General features: G+C 37.7%; 1 protein-coding gene across 1 annotated transcript in view; it reads right to left on the minus strand.

Moving 5' to 3' along the window:
- The window catches only part of sema6ba (sema domain, transmembrane domain (TM), and cytoplasmic domain, (semaphorin) 6Ba), a 125,293-nt gene that overhangs the window by 17,752 nt on the left and 87,980 nt on the right, over positions 1 to 19,561 (minus strand). The window contains exons 9-12 of the mRNA XM_079379203.1: positions 17,554 to 17,642; positions 16,059 to 16,276; positions 1,853 to 1,984; positions 309 to 458 (exon numbers count right to left, since the gene is read on the minus strand). Coding sequence (XP_079235329.1) covers positions 309 to 458; positions 1,853 to 1,984; positions 16,059 to 16,276; positions 17,554 to 17,642 — 589 coding nt within the window. The remainder of the gene's footprint in view (positions 1 to 308; positions 459 to 1,852; positions 1,985 to 16,058; positions 16,277 to 17,553; positions 17,643 to 19,561) is intronic.

A 19,561-nucleotide genomic window follows, 5' to 3' on the forward strand; every position in this document is an offset into this window, starting at 1 on the left:
TGGAGTTCAGATTTATATTTTAACTAAGGGTTTTTTTTCTAACCTTGAGAGACACTATAGGAACGCTCTTAATAGGAATGCTCACAGAATGATGTCCTTTGAGGGTAGGAGCTGCTAACACTAACCACACTACAGCAGAGCTCGGACTTATCTCAGCCAATTTCAGTTTAAGCAGCATGGCTTTTAGCAGACCTTGAGAATGATGTTTCACCTTTTCAACTCTCTGCAACACACTTCATATAACAAGCATCTTGGGGCTTATTGATATTTTTCCACAACACCTGTGTTGAGTAGTGTCCTCATCTTACCGGACCATAGTCTTGACTATCCACGGTCTGTGTCCAAGCAAAGGAACCGCTTCATCCATCAGAGGATGAGTTTTGATGAAATTCAGCACTTCGTCAGGAAGGGTGTTGGAGGAGCTGAACCTTGACCCCTGGACAGCACATCCTCCAGGCCTAGGAAAGTAAAAGATAGTGAGAGAGCCACATTCACGTTCCAAACTGAACACTTCATTGGTGCATTTCAAGCTACAAACCAGAACACTATAATGATAGATATATAGATATATAGATAAATAGATAGACAGATAGATGGATGGATAGATAGATAGATGATAGATAGATGGATAGATAAATAGATAGATGATAGATACATGGATGGATTCATGGATGAATAGAATGAAAGATCGATAGATAGATGAATGGATGGATGCATAGTATGATGACAGATGGATGGATGGATGGATAGATCAATAGATAGATGAATGAATGGATGCATAGTATGATGGACAGATGGATGGATGGATGGATAGATAGATCAATAGATAGATGAATGAATGGATGCATAGTATGATGGACAGATGGATGGATAGATAGATCAATAGATAGATGATGGATGAATAGAATGACTGATAGACTGACAGATGGATGGATGGAATGATAAATCAATAGACAGAGGAATGGATGGATGAATAGAACAATGGATGGATGGAACGATAGATCAATATATACGGATGGATGGATAAATTAATAGAGAGATAGATGGTACGATGGATGTTTGGATAAATGGATGGATGAACAGAATGATGGATGGATAGAATGACAGATAGGACAACGGATGGATGGATAGATAGAACAATAGATCAATAGATGGATGGATGGATGATGGAGTGATAGATGAATAGATAGATGAATGAATGAACAGAATGATGGATGATGGATGGAACGACTGATAGATAAATGAATGATGAATGAATAATAGATCGATAGATAGATAGATGGATGGATTAAAAAATGACAGAACGATGGATGGATGGAACGATAGATCAGTAGATAGATGATTGGATGGATGAAAAGAACAATGGTTGGATGGACGGATGAATAGGATGAAAGATCGATAAATGAATGGATGGATGCATAGAATAATGGATGGATGGATGGTTAGATAGATGATGTATGAATAGAATGACAGATAGAATGACAGATGGATGGATGGATGGAACGATAGATCAATAGATAGATGGATGGATGAATGAATGAATAAATCAATAGAGCAATAGATAGTACGATGGATGTATGGATGAATGAACGAATAGAACGATGGATGCATGGATGGATGAATAGAACGATAGACAGAATGATGGATAGATGGATGGAATGATACATTGACAGATAGATGAACGGATGGATGAATGGAATGATAGATAGAATAATAGAATGATGCCAGATAGATAGATAGATAGATAGATAGATAGATAGATAGATAGATAGATAGATAGATAGATAGATAGATAGATAGATAGATAGATAGATAGATAGATAGATAGATAGATAGATAGATAGATAGATACCTGGGTTTAGGTACTAGTTCATCAGGTACAGGTGTCCATATGGATTCTGGTGATTTCTGCTCCTTGAATCTGCCCTCAAACACACGTGCCAGCTGCTGCATGTCAAACGCACACACCGCTGAGCCGGGGATGCTGGGAAGACACAGAGCAGCAAGAGGGTCAAGACACATCATTGATCCAATCCACACCTCAAACACACACACACACACACACACTCGCAGTCTGACACATTTTCACAAGCACTCACACACACAATGTTACCCCAAGCCAAAGTGACATGTCACAACAAGACCATTCGTTTTTCTGGAGCTGACAGACTAATCGACCAATCTGCCTCTTCTGCATCTCATTAGAGAGTATCTCCACAACCACTCACATCAGATTGATAAAAACTCCAGAGCAAATTCAAGAGACTCAACGAGCTCACCACATTTACATATGGCTATTATATAGCACAAAACCCTTATGCATATAACAATACAATACATATATGTTTATTTTATTTTTTTGCCTTTTCGTGGTGCTTTTTGGTCACTATGTGCTTTCAATACATGAAAAAATACATTTAAAACATCTTCTGGGTTTCATGAAAGAAAGAAAAACCTCTTTGAAAAGATATGAGAATGAATAAATGATGACAGTTTTATTTTTTGGGCGAATTCTTCCTTTTAAAGCAAAATATTATAGCTTGATGCACATGAAACAAAAAGGAAATCATAGATCAGTCAGACACAGAAGGAAGCTGTAAAACGAACTGCCAGGATGGGCAAGCGTAGAGCCCAATGGTGTGTGTGTGTGTGTGTTCTGGTCTGCAGGTGTTCACCATGTGTTCCAGGGCAGCTTGTCTCTCTCTCTCCTCCATTTCCAAACGGTGGGAGGTCAGATGGACTGTTGAGGAAACTTGGATCCTCTTTATCTGTCCAGATTTCAGCTTTTGGCCACAACAAGACAACAAATCTTATCGAAGGCTTGTTGTGAACTGAAGTCTTGTGCAAAATATGAAATGATCAATTCTGTGTGCTTTGATGTATACACACGAAAATGAATACTTATAATCTACTGTTAAAATGTTTGGGGTGAGTAATAAATTACTTTTTATTCAGCAAGGATAAATTAAATTGATCAAAAGTGACAGTAAAGACATTTATAATTTTACAAATAAAATAAATGCTGTTCTTTCAACATTTTTTTATTTATCAGATAATCCTGAAAAAAGTATCAGTTTCCACAAAAATATGTAGCGGCACAATTGTTTTCAATATTGATAATAACCACCAAATCAGCATATTATAATGGTTTCTGAGGAATCATGTGACAACTGAAGACTGGAGAAATGATGCTGAAAATTCAGCTTTGCATCACAGAACTAAATTACACTTTATTATATATTAAAATATAAAACAGTTATTTTAAATTGTAATAATATTTCACAATATTACTGTGTTCACAGCATTTTTGATTAAATAAATGCACCCTTGGTGAGCATAAGAGACTTTTCTTAAAAACCACTATAAAAAATCTCACCAACCCCAAACTTTTTGAACGGTAGCCCAAATGATCTAAACCTAATCTAGTAAAACTATATAAAAAATTGGTAATAAATTTAAATTTCTTAATATTTTAGATGAAGTTTTATACATTTTAAAAGATGATAATGATTGTTAGTTTTCTTTTAACACAATTAAGTTATGCAATCTTGGGAATATTGTTTAGATTAAACGTATAAATGAATGACTAAATGAATGTAGGTTTTTACTTGTTCTCAATTTCAATTTCCATCCAGTTATTCTTTAGCAAAATCCCTTTCATTTTGTAAAAGATCCATGACATTTTCCTCCAGGACGTGTTATAATTTGTGTTGGGACAACAAACGTGTAAATATTAACAATGGGTTTGATTCTTGTGATGTTGTGTGAGTTGTAAAACATGAACAGGCTGTTGGTCTGTGTCTGTTGTCACACATGGCCCCATCAGCTGCTCTCAGAACATGTGTGTTTGGAACGCGGTGACAGATTTGGCAAGTTCTGTGTGGTGTCCCGCTGGAGCTGGAGAGAGAGAGAGGACTTGTCTGCACCCCTCACCTGACACCAGACCTGCTGAGCCAACGCTGGACAATACTGAGCCAATGCTTGGCCAAAGATGAGCCAAACCTCATGCTCCTTTACCTGAAATGACAGTGCTGTGGCAAATCCAAGCCCCCAACAAAACTCAAAAAGAGCCTCAAACGAAACAAACTTCATAGACTCAATGCAACAAACCCTGCAAACTTTAGTGAATCCACTGAATATTTCAAGATAAAAAGACCTCATGCAGTCTGATGAAAAAACAGCTAAAAAACAGCCAAAGATGGTTGGCTGGTTTTAGCTGGTCTTCCAGTCTGGTCATTTGCTGGTTTAGCAAGCTGGTTTTAGAGAGGTTTTGAACACTTCTTTAGCTGGTCAGGCTGGAAAACCAGTTGACCAACCAGCCCAAACCTGCTTAAACCAGCTAAAACCAGCCAACCATTTTGTTTTCTAGTGGTCTAAAATAACCTGTGAACTATGACTTGACATAGATCAATATAAATAAATATATTTCATTCAACAGCTACTAAAACAATTAATAAAAGGTTCATTAAAATGTTTAATTAAAAATTGATAATTTTACTCAAAATTTTTGCATGACATTTTATCTGTAATAGAATACAGAGCTATCTTAGTATTTTATATACTATTATAGTATTTATTACTTTTTGAATTAGCTTTTATTTGCATATTTTCAGGTTTCATTTTAATTTTGTTATGCTTTTCTGAATTTTATTAGTTTTTTATTCTAAATATATATAAATATATGTGTGTATATATATATATATATATATACAGTATACACACACACACACACACACACACACACACACACACACATGTTGGTTTTTGTGGTTTATGGGGACTCTCCATAGGCGTAATGGTTTTTATACTGAACAAACTGTGTGTGCTATTACCCTACACCAACCCTACACCTAAACTTAGCCCTCACAGGAGACTTTGCATTTCATCTTTCCCCAAAAATACCTCACTCTGTATGATTTATAAGCGTTTTGAAAAGTGGGGACATGGGTCAATGTCCTGAAAAGTCACCTTCACCTTGTAATACCTGTGTCATTATACAAATTTATGTCCTCATTTGTCACAAAAACGCACGCACACACACACACAGACACACACACACACATATATATATATATATATATATATATATATATATATATATATATATATATATATATATATATATATATATACATACATACATTCATTCATCGGGTAAATTAAGTATTGAACACGTCACCATTTTTCTCAGTAAATATATTTCCAAAGGTGCTGCTGCTGGTAACAATCCAAGTAATCCATACATACAAAGAAAACAAAACAAAAAAGCTCAGAAATTAAGTTCTGTGTAATAAAGTGGAATGACACAGGGAAAAATAATTGAACACATGAAGAAAGGGACATGCAACAAGGCATGGAAAGCCAAGACACCAGCTGAAATCTATCAGTAATTAGAAAGCAATCCTGCCCCTAGTCTGTGGAAATTAATATTAGCTGGTTCAATCCCAACACCTACAGTACCAGGATGATGAAGATGAAATGAGGGTGGACATTTCAGCAAGACAATGATCCCAAACATAGCCAATGAAACTCTCAATTGGTTTCAGAGAAAGAAAATAAAGCTGCTAGAATGGCCCAGCCAATCACCTGACTGGAATACAAAAGAAAATAAGAACTAAAGATCAGAGTTCATAGAAGAGGCCCATGGAACCTTCAAGATTTGAAGACTGTTTGTGTGGAAGAATGGGCTAAAATCACACCTGAGCAATGCATGTGACTGGTTTCTTCCAAACAGAAGGCGTCTTGAAGCTGTCATTACCAATATAGGCTTTTGTACGAAGTATTAAATACATTTTAGTAGTTCAATATTTTTTCCTTGTGTCATTCTATTTTATCACACATTACTAAATTTCTTAATTTCTATTTGTTTTGCTGTTTGACACAAGTGTGTTTATTCTTGAAATTTAACAGGATTTTTCTCGAAACACTTTTTTTCTCGTAATTTAATGAATTTATTCTCAACATTTTATCTGTTTTTTTCTCGAAATTTAATGAATTTTTTCTTGTAATTTAACGAGTTTATTCTCAGTATTGTATTTTGACATTTTTCTTGAAATTATCAAATTTAATCTCATATTATAATGACTTTATCTCGAGATGGTTTTACTTTTTTATTATTGCTTGGCCGTAATCCTCTTCTGTAATATATACATTTCTATATATTACCAAAACATTTTTTCCAAACCTATATAGCTTTACTTCTACTGTGGAACATAAGATAAGTATGTTTGTACCCAAACAGTTTCTGTTCCCACTGACTTATGTTATATGGACAAAAATACAATGTCAAAATCAAAGTTTGTTTACCAACAATCTTCAAAATATGTGTTCCAGAGTAAAGAGAAAGTCACAGAAGTTTGGAACGAAATGATTGTGAATAAATGATGACAAAATCTTCATTTATGTTCATTTAATGAATCATTTAGGGAAAATAATTTTTATGCAAGCTTGGATTTGAGACAATATCTACATTATCCTGATGACAATGAGAGTGCAAATGAGTCCTTGCACCATCCACACGGTGACTAAATAAAGCTGAAGCAGATAAGACAGCTCCAGAGCAATCATAGCATTTGGATATGATGAGGTCTGCTCATTCAATTCTAATCATTCCATTTCTGCTCAATTCCGCTCTAATATCCCCCACTAATAGATACATGGAAAATACGGGCTTTGATCTGTTAAATATGGGCTATTGGTAATTGAAGGGCTTTGGGAATGAAGGGTCTCATTTGGAAAATTGAGAAAATGTGTGCAGATTGATGGACAGAAATGACGCAGTGGGCTTGGTGTTAATGGACTGATTTGGAGACAGGCCTGAGCCAGCCGCCTGCCGTGCTTATGGAGGACATCTGTGCCAGAGATTACACCAAATTAACAGAGATGTCACTGGATGGCACCTTCCTCTTTGTCTCTATACTGCGCTTCCCTGAGAAGCACAACCTTATAATTACCTAGAATAAAAGGAAAAACAATAATGTTCTACAAGTGCCATTAGGGTTATTGTGATTGGGTTATTACATGTTATTTTAAAAACATTACTGGATCCCATTGACTGTAATTATGGGGGCAAAAATCATTGTTTTTTTTAAATACTACTTTTTGTGCTTTCTACAAAGAAAGAAAGTAAATATGTTTGTACACTACCTTTCAAAAGTTTTGAAAGTTTTAAGCATTTAATTTTGTTTATTAGAAAAGTTTAAGAATGCTATTTCATCTGTATTAGAGCACAATGTTATTTTAGTATTTTTACATAGTATTTACTACTTTTATGAATGAACTTTTATTTTCATACATTCAGTTTTCCTTTTAATGTTAGTTTTAGCAATTTTATGTGCTTTTGTGAAGTTTTTTTTTATTTAATTTTACTTTACTCTTGTATTGTATTGTATTGTTTTTTTTTTTTTTTTGCTTCCATTGTCCTCATTTCTAAGTCATAAGATAAAAGTCACTTTCGACTAAATGTAAATGTATAATTACCAAATATGATTTTCAAACCTATATGACTATATTTCTTCTGGGGACACAAAAGAAGATATTTTGAAGAATGTTGGTAACCAAACCATTTTGATTCTCATTGACTTCTGTTTTACCCCCCCCCCCCCCCTTCTTTTATTAATCAAGGATGCATTACACTGATTAAAAGTCACTGTAAATACATTTTTAATATTTTAAAAGATTTATATTTTAAAGAAAGTTAAAGGATGCATTAAATTGTTAGAAAGTGACAAGGACATGTATCATGTCATAAAATATTGTTTATTTTATTTTATATTATAATAATATAATATAATAATAATAATATTATTATTTTATTATATTTTTAAAAAACAAAATAAAAAAATCTATTCAAGATTGACTAAAAATGTATGTTTTCAAAAATAAATGAATAAATGAAATGGTTTCCAGCATTGATAATAATCAGAAATATTTCTTAAGCAGCAAATCAGCATATTAGAATGATTTCTGAAAGATCATATGGCACTGAAGACTGGAGTAATGATGAATTTGCATCACAGGAATAACTTACATTTTAAAGTACATTTAAACAGAAAATATATAATTTAAATTGTAATTGTAAAAAAAAAAAAGAAACTCATGACACTCAAAATTTCTCCTTCATAAAAAAGTTGTGTATGTGTGTTGCCATTGCAGAAACTGAGATGGGCAGACGGGGTCCGAATAGGAGCCATTTTTGAGAACACCTCTTAAGCCAATAAAGTGTCAGAAGTTTGTGGCCTCCAACTCTAATCCAGCCAATGAGCTGTCAGATACAGTGATGTACAGCCTTGTAAAGCTCTAGCTAGACAAACGAGCTCTACTTTCACCCTGTTCTCTCTGGCTCTCGGCCCTGGTCACCTATCGTCCACTACTTTAAAGGCTTTCTGGCGCCGTGCCTGTGTAACTGCCCAGCCCAGTGGGCTTGAGGTGAACGGGCCAAGATCACCTCATCACACAAAGCTCTGCAACAAAGCCTCTCGCGGCCATTTGAGACAGGACACGACGGGGGGCTGAGAAATGAGGACTAAACGAGAAAAATGGACACGGCACAAAGCAGGAGGAGCCTCATGCTGTTTGCTCAGCCATAACTCTAGAGCAAGTAACACAGCCAGACCACAGCACAATAACTCTCCCTTCAGATATTACTGCGAACTACTGTGAAAAATGAAGCATTTATGGTATTTAAGGTAAGATATTTAAGAAACACATAAAAAAAAACTGATCGGCACAGTAAACAGCTTAAGCTAAAGAACTATATTACTTGCCAACTTTGTACTTTTTTGTACAATTGTATTTTTTTATTCTGATAATTACTATTATTATTCACATTTGTAAAATAATACTAATTATAACTATAATGTAATTTGTATTATTATTATTATTATTAACAAGAACAACAATAATAATAAACAATTCTTGCACCAAATCACACAGTTCATTAGCTTAACTGTAGGCTGTTGTTGGTTGCAAACCAGCATAATATTAATACAGAAATCAGTTAATGTTCAATAATAATAATAATAATAATAATAACATTTGTTTCACAAATAATATAATTTATTATCCTATGTATAGTTATATATTAACCTATGGCTTATATATGGTCATATACTACTACTACTACTACTACTACTAATAATACTAATAATATCAAGAAACATACAAAAATATTACTAAATAAATCAGGCACTGTCCAGTAATAACAACAACAACAACAGAAATAATAATAATAATAATAATAATAATAATACAGGTATTGAGATACCCTTCAATACTACAACTTCTACTACTAATAATAATAATCAGATTTAATATTTCCTGAGCCAAACAATATACTTATTATACAATATACAATATAATTATCATTGTTATTGTTATTGTTATTATTATTATTAATAATAATAATAATAATAATAATAATAATTATTATTATTATATTGTGTATCGTATAATAAGTATATTGTTTGGCTCAGGAAATATGAAATCTGATAGTTATTATGATTATTATTATTATTAATAATAATAATAATACATAATTTGTTACTATTGAATAATAATAATAATAATAATAAATAATAATAATTTGGTTACTGTTGAATAATAATAATAATAATAACATAATAACAACAATCAGATTTAATATTTCCTGAGCCAAACAATATACTTATTATACAATATACAATATAATTATTATTGTTATTGTTAATAATAATAATAATAATAATAATAATAATAATGTATATTGTATAATAAGTATATTGTTTGGTTCGGGAAATATTAAATCTGATTGTTATTATTATTATTATTATTATTATCATTAATATTAATAATAATAATAATAGATTATTTGGTTACTGTTGAATAATAATAATAATAATAATAATAATTATTATTATTATTAAAAAGGTAGTGTGGCAATCAAGGCTGTGTGTTAGAGTGATTTGTTATATGGTAAAATCAGTTATTGACAGCCACTCGTGGCTTATTGGGTTATTCTTCATTCACATGCACAAAACATAAACCAAAAGCGGTCACAATACACACATAAATGAGTGCATATTTCACACGGTGAACACATTGTCCCTTCAAATGATGTCCAACTTCTCATTCATCTTTATCCCTTTCCTTACTCAGCGGCTATCCTATGATATGCTCTTTCCTGTAGTGAAACAATTAGCACATCTAGCAGAGCAGAGGTAATCTAGTGAAAACGGCCCTCATCATCCGCCTGATGGACTGCAGTATATCATACTGAACACACACTCATCGTGTGCTTACCCGCGGAGCCTGTAGACCAGTGAGGGCTCTTACAGTGTGTTACGAGCTCTCGGGACCCACACAGAGAGCTGACAGAACAACATTTGGGCTGGTTTTATGATGTACTTGACTGTTTATCCAGTTAGCTCAGCACAGAACACAACAATTCATTCTCTTCATAAACCCATGAGCTCAGATTATCGGCTGCTTGTTTTACAGTATCTTCTGCCATCTCTTTTCCTCTCTTTGTCTCCGTACCCCTTTATTTTGGGTCTACAGTATGTAAATGTCTATTCTCTATTGGGAGTTATTTCAAGCCCTGTTGTTTCAGGAGCCGTGCTGCGCCAAAGCCCAAATTCTATGTGGAATTCCACGTCAAATCGTTAGTTTTTTAGCTTGTTCCAGTGATCATTTATACTCCCAGGTATGCTATGCCACAGTAAAACTGCTCTGTGATATGACAATAAGACATTTTACATTTACTGCATGTGTCAATCATAGAGAATCTGGCACCCATTTCGAAATGTTATGCCACATTTGCTCGGAGGGGGTTCAGTTTCCACAGAGAGATAAAATGTCAGCGTATAAACCTGTTTCATCTCTTACCTTCTCGTGCAAATCAGCCTGTGGCGGCACTTTGGTGATGGTAATACCATGATACTTTGTGAGATAATCATTGTAAAAGAATCATCATAAATAATCAGCAAATGAGTTCGCACTAATGTTGCATCACCTAATTACCATGGTACTGTCCAATACCATATTAATACACACAACTGTTTTATAATATTTTTGAAAAAAGTCACTTATGCTCAACAAGGCTATGTTTGTTTGATTAAAAAAATACAGTAAAAACAGTAATATTGTGAAATATTATTACAATCTAAAATAGCTGATTTCTCTTTGTGTTACGGTGCTGTGCGGAACAAAGAGCGCACGACGAGCATAGACAATATACTTTCCTTTAATCAGGAATCCAGGAGCAGAATACATTCACGGGAGTGCACACACATCCATAATAGAAACAATAACCGACGGTGAGACTAACAAAGACAGGAACTTATAAAGGGGCAGATAATTGGGAAGGACAGGTGTACACAATGACTAATTAAACTGAACTAGGACACAGGGGAAAACAGAAAACCCGACATGGAACAGTCACAAAAAACCCAACATGTAACATATCGCCCCCTCCCGGCAAGGCGTGGCCTCACGCCGTAACGTAACAACTGAGGAGGGCGGGTGGGGGATCTGGAGGAGGGTGTGGAACCGGAGGGTGGCAGGGAATAAACATAAGAGAGTCCAAACAATAAGTCCATGGGGGAGTGGAGGGTGGGAGGAGCCAAGGGGGAGCCAGGAACAGGAGGAGCCAGATGACGACCCAGGCCACAGTCCAGATGGTGGCCCACGGGGGAGCCGACGGAGGGAGGAGCCATGGTGGAGGAGGGACCGCCGACTCCATGGGGTCGACCAACGGCGGCGGAGCAGGTGGTGGTGGAGCCCGAGGTGGAGACAGAGAGCCGAAGAGCCAGGGTGACGCCGAAGATCCGGAGGTCCAAGGCGGAGCAGATGTCTTCGGCGACCTCGGCGCAGGCGGAGATCCGGATGGCCGCGGCGGAGCCGGAGCGACAGAGGACATAGGTGGAGCAGGAGGGAAGGAGGAGCCCAACGGAGCCGGAGGGACGAAGGGACGGGGCGCAGCCCAAGGAGAGTAGTCCTGAGGTGCAGGTAGGGGGACGACTGACCAATGCGGAGCCGGAAGGACGAGGGAGCCCGGTGGAGCTGGTGGGTAGACGGGATCCGGTGGAGCCGAGGGAGCTTGAAGGCATGGTGGAGCCGCAGGGTCGCCGGACTGAGGCGGAGTCTGGGTCTCGGAGGCTGAGGGCGGAGACGAGGGATCCTCCAGACTCAACGCCAACAGAGCTGGAGGTCGGCAGACCCGCGGCGAACCCACGCCACAGATGGTGAGCTGAGGGTGAGCAGAGGGGCTGACGAACTCAGGCGATGAGGGTGTTGGAGTAGGGACCAGGTCAATGAGAGGCGGTGGGAGAGGGAGGTTGGGTGGGATAACTTCCCAGAAATCTAACATAGGAGCTGGCTTAAGGATGATTGTGTCAGTGTGAAAGTCAATGAGGTTACCCAGGTCCAGTTCATGCTCACCCTCAGCGGTGGCGCCGTGGGCGGGGCGCTCCATAGCCCCCGCGATCTCCACAACTTTCTCCACCGTCGGATGCACTGCCGGCTCTCGCACCTGGTCAGACGTTTGGGGCTCGGGCTCCGGGACGATCGGCAGCTCTGTCGCTCCTGATGGCGATGGCTCAACGACCGCGGCAGGCTCTGGCTCTCCGTCTGCGGTGGGCTCGGGCAGCTCCGCGCTGCGGGGTGGTAGTGGACTGGGCGCTGGGTCCCGAGTGGGGCTGGTGTCATTCTCTGCGAGGTCCACGGTGAGATGCGATTTGCAAGACACCAGCACCCACTCGATAAAGGCGGCGAGGCTCTCTCGAGGACCGTCCCCGGACAACTGCCTACGTGTGGTGATATTAAGTCCAGCCTTGTAGAAGGTGCAGAGGCAGTAGTCCGGGAAGTGTGTCTTGTTGGCCAGACACAAAAAATCCTCGGTGTGGTCCTCGAGAGAGCGATCCCCCTGTTCCAACAGGAGGACGAGGACACCGGGATCCATAATAAAAAATAAAAAACTTGGCAAAAACCGGGAAAATAAAACGGGGGAAAAACGCCGCAAACTTGCTGTTTTGGTCGGTTATTATGTTACGGTGCTGTGCGGAACAAAGAGCGCACGACGAGCATAGACAATATACTTTCCTTTAATCAGGAATCCAGGAGCAGAATACATTCACGGGAGTGCACACACATCCATAATAGAAACAATAACCGACGGTGAGACTAACAAAGACAGGAACTTATAAAGGGGCAGATAATTGGGAAGGACAGGTGTACACAATGACTAATTAAACTGAACTAGGACACAGGGGAAAACAGAAAACCCGACATGGAACAGTCACAAAAAACCCAACATGTAACACTTTGAAAGTATTTTAAAATGAAATTTATTTCTGTGATGCCAAGCTAAATTTTCAGCATCATTACTGCAGTCCTCAGAAACCATTCTATGATGCTGATATGCTCAAGAAATATTTATTATTATCATTGTTGAAAACAATTGTGCTTTTTAATAATTTTGTGGAAAAAGGCCCTAATTTTATTTTTCAGGGCACTTTTATGAATAAAAATGTTGAAAAGAAAGTTTAAATTGTGAATAGAAAGTTCGAAAGAACAGCATTTATTTGAAATGTAAATATTTTGTAAAATTCAAAATGTCTTTTTCTATCACTTTTAACTAATTTGATGCATCCTTAATAAATAAAAGTATTAATTTATTTACAAAAACCAAAGAAACAAAAACAGTTTAGATAAAAGTGTCTGGCAAATGCAGAAAATAGGCCATGCAATATAAATGGAGCTGTAAAGTACCTCATTGAATACCATGGTATTTCCACCATAATAGTGTCTAAAATCACTACTATAGTACATTTTGTACAGGCTTCCCAGGCAGAAGCACATTTCTCTAAATGTATAGTTGTTTCTATTTTTCTGACTCGTTCTCTTCGCACATTTGTCACAAGTGCTACTGTAAACTACAACACAATGTGAGCTGGCCATTTATAATCCTGAAGAAATCAGATCAGTGTTTTGTCCATTGTGTTTATGGATAACAGAATTCTAAACAGTCATTCTTCTGAGACAATCAAACAGTCATTCTTCTGAGACAATCAAACTCTGACGACTCTTCATTCTGTCCTTCTTCTGGAGAAAAAAAGGCCTTTTTGGCAGAATATCAAAAGAACAAAATCCAAATTGCCTTGAAATTGGATTCATTCGTGCTGCTCGGCTTCAAAACAGACTAATAAGAAGCGAAATCACAGAGGAACATTCGTACGTGCATGTGTAGAACCGCTTTCCATTTCCCTTCAATTTAGTTACGTTTTGTAATCTTTACACATTTACGGGGTGAATGTCACAAAAACGTCTCAGGTTACGCATGTAACCATGGTTCCCCCGAAGGGAACGAGACGCTGCGTTCGAAAACGCTTTGGGCGTGACCACACTCTGAATCACATGTGTAATCTCTCCAAAGGATGGGCGAGACGTCACGGGCGGGTGACGTAATCGACCAGGAGCCTTAAAAGCACGTGCGGTGGAACCGGCGTCAGTTTCTAGGAGTGAAGCAACCTTTCGCAGGGATGCCGGAAGTATGGCCCCGAGACGCAGCGTCTTGTTCCCTTCGGGGAACCATGGTTAAATGTGTAACCTGAGACATTCCCCTTCAGGAACTCGAGCTGCGTCCGAAAAAGCAATGGGAACGAGATGCCCACACCGCCAGACTTTCAAATCCCTGCCTAGTGTGGAAGAGCACAACTAAGGCGAGAGAAAAAGGGCCACAAGTGGCTAAAGTGGGCAGGGCCTGCGTCCCGAAGGCCAACTCCTGAGAAGTGAGTCTTGATCCCCAGAAGGGGGGAGAGCAGAGGACTCGAAGCTATAGAATAGCATCCTGATCCACCACATAGCATAAGCCCTCTTGCCGGAGGCCTCAGCCTCTGGAGGAAACATGTACTAGGGGGTGCTTACCCACTGACTGGCCACCAAGAGGGGCGCGGTAGGCCGATAAAGCCGGCATGTAGACCTTCAGGGTGGAGTGGGTTAACCCTGCGGAGGAACAGGCCTGCACAAACTCCAGAACTGTACCAATAGGGCAGTTGACCGGGTCGAGCTGGCAACCTCCGCACCATGAAGTGACGCTTCCACTTACAAGTTCCTCATGCTGTGGAGGAAAAGTGTAACTAGGGGGTGTCTACCCACTGACTGACCACCGAGAGGGGCGTGGTAGGCCGCAATGGTCACCACATAAACTTAAATGGTGGAGTGGGTTAACCCTGTGAAGAAACGAGCCTGCAGGAACTCCAGAACTGTACCAGTCGGGCAGTTAACTGGGTCAAGCCGGCGATCTCCGCACCATGAAGTGAAGAGTCTCCACTTCAGGGCATACAGTTTCCTTGTAGAGGGAGCTCTGGATTGGAGGATGGTCTCAACAACCTCGGTTGAGAGACCGGAAGCTATGAGCTGTGCCCCCTCAGAGGCCACACCCACAGCTTCCACAGCTCTGGGCGAGCCGTCGAGGAGAGAAATCAGGTCAGAGATACCAGAGCGGTGCTAATAGTAGTAGACTGACCTCGTCCCGGCGCACTCTCGCCAGAACTCCATGGAGCAGAGCGATCGGGGTAAAACCATACAGGCATAGTAATATTATAATTATAAGAATTTGGTGGGAAAAATATGGTTAACTGTCATGAAAATAATATCATACAGCAATAAACAAAAAAACTTTTCTTCTGCTGCAGGATATTACTGACTGAAAATAAATAAAATGAAGTATGTAGTCATTATATTTATATCATTATCGTTAAAATAAAACAAAATAAAATAAAATAATAAAATAAAATATGAAATATGAAGCAGGTAAGTTCTTAAGAAATTCACCTTTATAGTGCCTTACAAATAATAGTAACCCGACAGATCTGGGAATGGAAACTGGTAAGACAATAAATGGTGCCAATATGATTTGAGGAAATAACCTTCTCAAGGGTTTTTGTCCTTATTTGCATCAGGACTGTTGAATCACATTACTGTCTCATCTGCATTCATCATTCACTCACACAGATTGTTCCTCTATAATGCAAATGATCACACTGTCCTCTTTAGGATTCATCCTGTATGAGTGTGTGTACCTGTTGGAAGGTGTTGAGAAGACCCCCAGGATGACGTCCCTGCCCTGCATGCGTATGATGGGACTGGTGGACTGCAGCAGGTTGAAGTAGAAGTGCGAGTCTCCCGGGATCGAGCAGTTCAGACGCGCTTTCAGAAACGATGTCCACTGGCGCTCCAACACCCGCTGAGAGCCCCCCAAATCACCTTTACACACACGTGCCACGCGGGACACCATCACCTATTACACACACACACACACACACACACACATTCAAAAAGAAGACAGTTTAATTTTTTTTTTGATTGAAGCCTCTATTCAGTGCTACAATCAAAGTGACTATTCACTGGCGAACTGCTTTTCAACCTCACACTTTTGACAATAGTGTAAAAACCTAAAGGGGCCATGCTCTGCTCTACTGCATTTTATTTTTACTGCATAGGCTTCTTGTGCCAAAGGTTGTCACAATTTAGTTTTACCCAACCATTTTCTCACTTCTATTTGACATAAAGGAACTGGAGAAAGCAATATTATGGACAGAGGACTGGTATTTTAGCCAGTTTGAAGAAAAACAGCTTAATAATGGATTTGTTTATTACAAACATGCAGTTTTTCACTTCATAAAATGTTAACTGATGGACTGGAGCTGTGTGGATTACATGTGGATTATTGTGATGTTGTTGGTCTCTCATTCTGACGGCACCCATTCACTGCAGAGGATTGGTAAGCAACTGATGTAATGCTACATTTCACCAATCTGTTCTGATGGAGAAACAAACTCATCTACATCTTGGATGGCCTGAGGATGATTACATTTTTAAGACAATTTTAATTTTGGGGTGAACTGGTCCTTTAAATTAAAAATGCCATTGCTAAAATACCTTTACAGTACTGTACCTTTAATATGCAAATGACATCTGTTATGATTGGCTGACCTCAGAGCACTGGTTAGTGCACTATCAAGATCCTCAATACTGAACTGTCATTAATAGATATTCTTGGGCAGTCATATACTGATGTGCAAGTTATGAGTATGACATGACGGCCTTGATTAATTATTATTAAAGCAGCTTAGTTTCAATAAATGATAAAAATGCACTGTTGGTGTCAGTAATTTTTTTAAAGAAAATAATACTTTTATTCAGCAAGAATGCAACAAATTGATCAAAAGTGACATCAAAGACACTTATAATGTTAAAAAATATAATTTTTAAACATTGATAATAATAAGAAATGCAGCAAATCTGAATGATTTCTGAAGGATCATGTGACACTTAAGACTGAAAATTCAGCTGTGATCAGAGAAATAAATTACATTTTAAAAAGTATTCGAATAGAAAGTCATTACTCATTTTAAATTGTAATAATATTTCACAATCTTGCTATATTTACTGTATTTTTATCAAATAAATGCAGCCTTGGTTAGCAGAAGAAACTTATTTAAAAAACAATACACTTTACCAACCCCAAACTTTTGAACAGCAGTGTAAATCGCCGCCTGTACTTTTCTTTCTTACCTTCTCCAGGTAGTTGAACTCCATGGCCATCTCCCTGAAGAAGAAGTAGATATGAGGCCCCCATTCCACGGCGCTCACAAAATAAGGCTCTGTAAGACACACACAAACACAGGCTTTAATTTTACAGTCTGAGGGCGTCCTATGGAGAAATTGCAGCTCAAATAAGTAAACACTCATCAGTCATTATAAAGACATTTCATCTGAACAAACAACATATGCACAGTCCCAGAGGGAGGTGGGGAGAGAAAGAGATATACAGCGAGAGAACTGAATGAGGCAGAGATAGTCCTCATAAAACATGCATGTCCTCTTAAATAAAGCAAAGAGAGTGAAGAGAGGACATTCGGAGGTCTTGGCCTCTCCTCTCTCTCTCTCCTTGAGCGGTGTGTGTTTTAGAAAGCAGACACAGGTCTTTGCGGCTCCAAATGGGGTGTTGGTCTCACTCCCTCAATGATTCTTTTATACAGATATTTAACTCATAGCTCTCCAGTTTTCAAAGTTCAGAGAGCTCTAAATTATACACACATCCACCTAGTCTCATCTGAATGAGGCTCCAAGAGCTCCGTGCAGTTTCCCGTGATTACAAGGGCTCGCATATTTGTGAAAAATAACTCCCATTTGGTTTTGTTAGCGCTCTTGGTGTGTCTGGTTTGAAATCAGACTCAGAATTCAGTGCTGTGAACTGCTTCCTGAAACTATTTTGAAATCTACAAAACAAACCCTACTTCAGGCTGACAGGTAGATTGCAGAGTGACACGAATGCAATTCATTTTTACTAAAATGAAAAACGGACTAAAAAAGGAATAATCCAGGTTAAATGCAGCTTTTGCTCTATTCTGATGAACAGAAAATAAGTTTGACTCGTCCCTTGTTTAAATCTGTTGCTGTATCACTAAAATTATGTTTAATTATGTTATGTTTTTTTCACAGTGATGCCACAGATGAACCTAACAGTGAACAGTTCTTTTAGTGTGAAGAACATTTTTATTATCTGAAGAACCTTTTTCCACTATGAAGAACCTTTTGTGTGGCGGAAAGGTTCTTTGGATAATTTTTGGTTCCTTTCAGTGAACAATTCCTAAAATAACAGTTTTTTTCTTAGTATGAAGAACATTTTGAAATTCTAAAGAACATTTTTCCACAATAAAGAACCTTCATGGAGCCATCAATACTAATAAAGAAGCTTTATTTTTAAGAGTGTAGCTAAGAATGTCTGAGGATGGTCAGCTAGTCAACTAGAACAAAAAGTTCCCTTTTTTATTGTAAAACATAGTTATTTAGCTTATTTCTGTGTTGAATATCTGTCAGTTGTCCTATTGAAAGGCCATATTTAGTGTCCAAAATATCATGATGTTAAAAACCACTTCTTATCATGTCTAGATAGTAGACATGAAACAGCCTAATTATATAGGAATTTTTTAAAAATCTGACAAAGCACTGACTAGTTTATGTTGAAAATATGTAGTTTTGCACATCCATAAACCTCAGTTTATGGCGCTGAGCTTTGATAACTCCTACAGGAATTACTTTGGTAATGCCAAGCCATAAGTCATTTTTGTTTTAATAAAATAAAGATAATCTAGTCACAATTAATTGCATATCAATTTTTGATGAGAAAAGTAATGGTAATGGGGTTGGCAACATTTTGGCATCATGTTAATGTTTTTGAAAAATGCTCATGAATGCTTTACTAAATGAAATTACAGTAATATTTCACAGTAATATTGTAAAATATTACTACAGCTTTAAATTTGAAGATATTTGAAAGTGTAATTTATTCCTGTTTATTCCTGAAATTTTAGCATCATTACTCCAGTCTTCAGTGTAACATGATTCTTCAGAAATCATTCTAATATGCTAATTTGCAGCCCAAGAAACATTTATTCTTATTATATATGTTGAAAATATTCATATTTTTGTGAAATATATATTTTTTCAGGATTCTTTGATGAACAGGAAGTCCAGATTGAACAGTATTTATTTGAAAAAGTAATTTGTAACATTACAC

This window comes from Barbus barbus (assembly GCF_936440315.1).
Source record: "Barbus barbus genome assembly, chromosome: 26".
In the NCBI taxonomy this organism is placed as follows: Eukaryota; Metazoa; Chordata; class Actinopteri; order Cypriniformes; family Cyprinidae; genus Barbus; species Barbus barbus.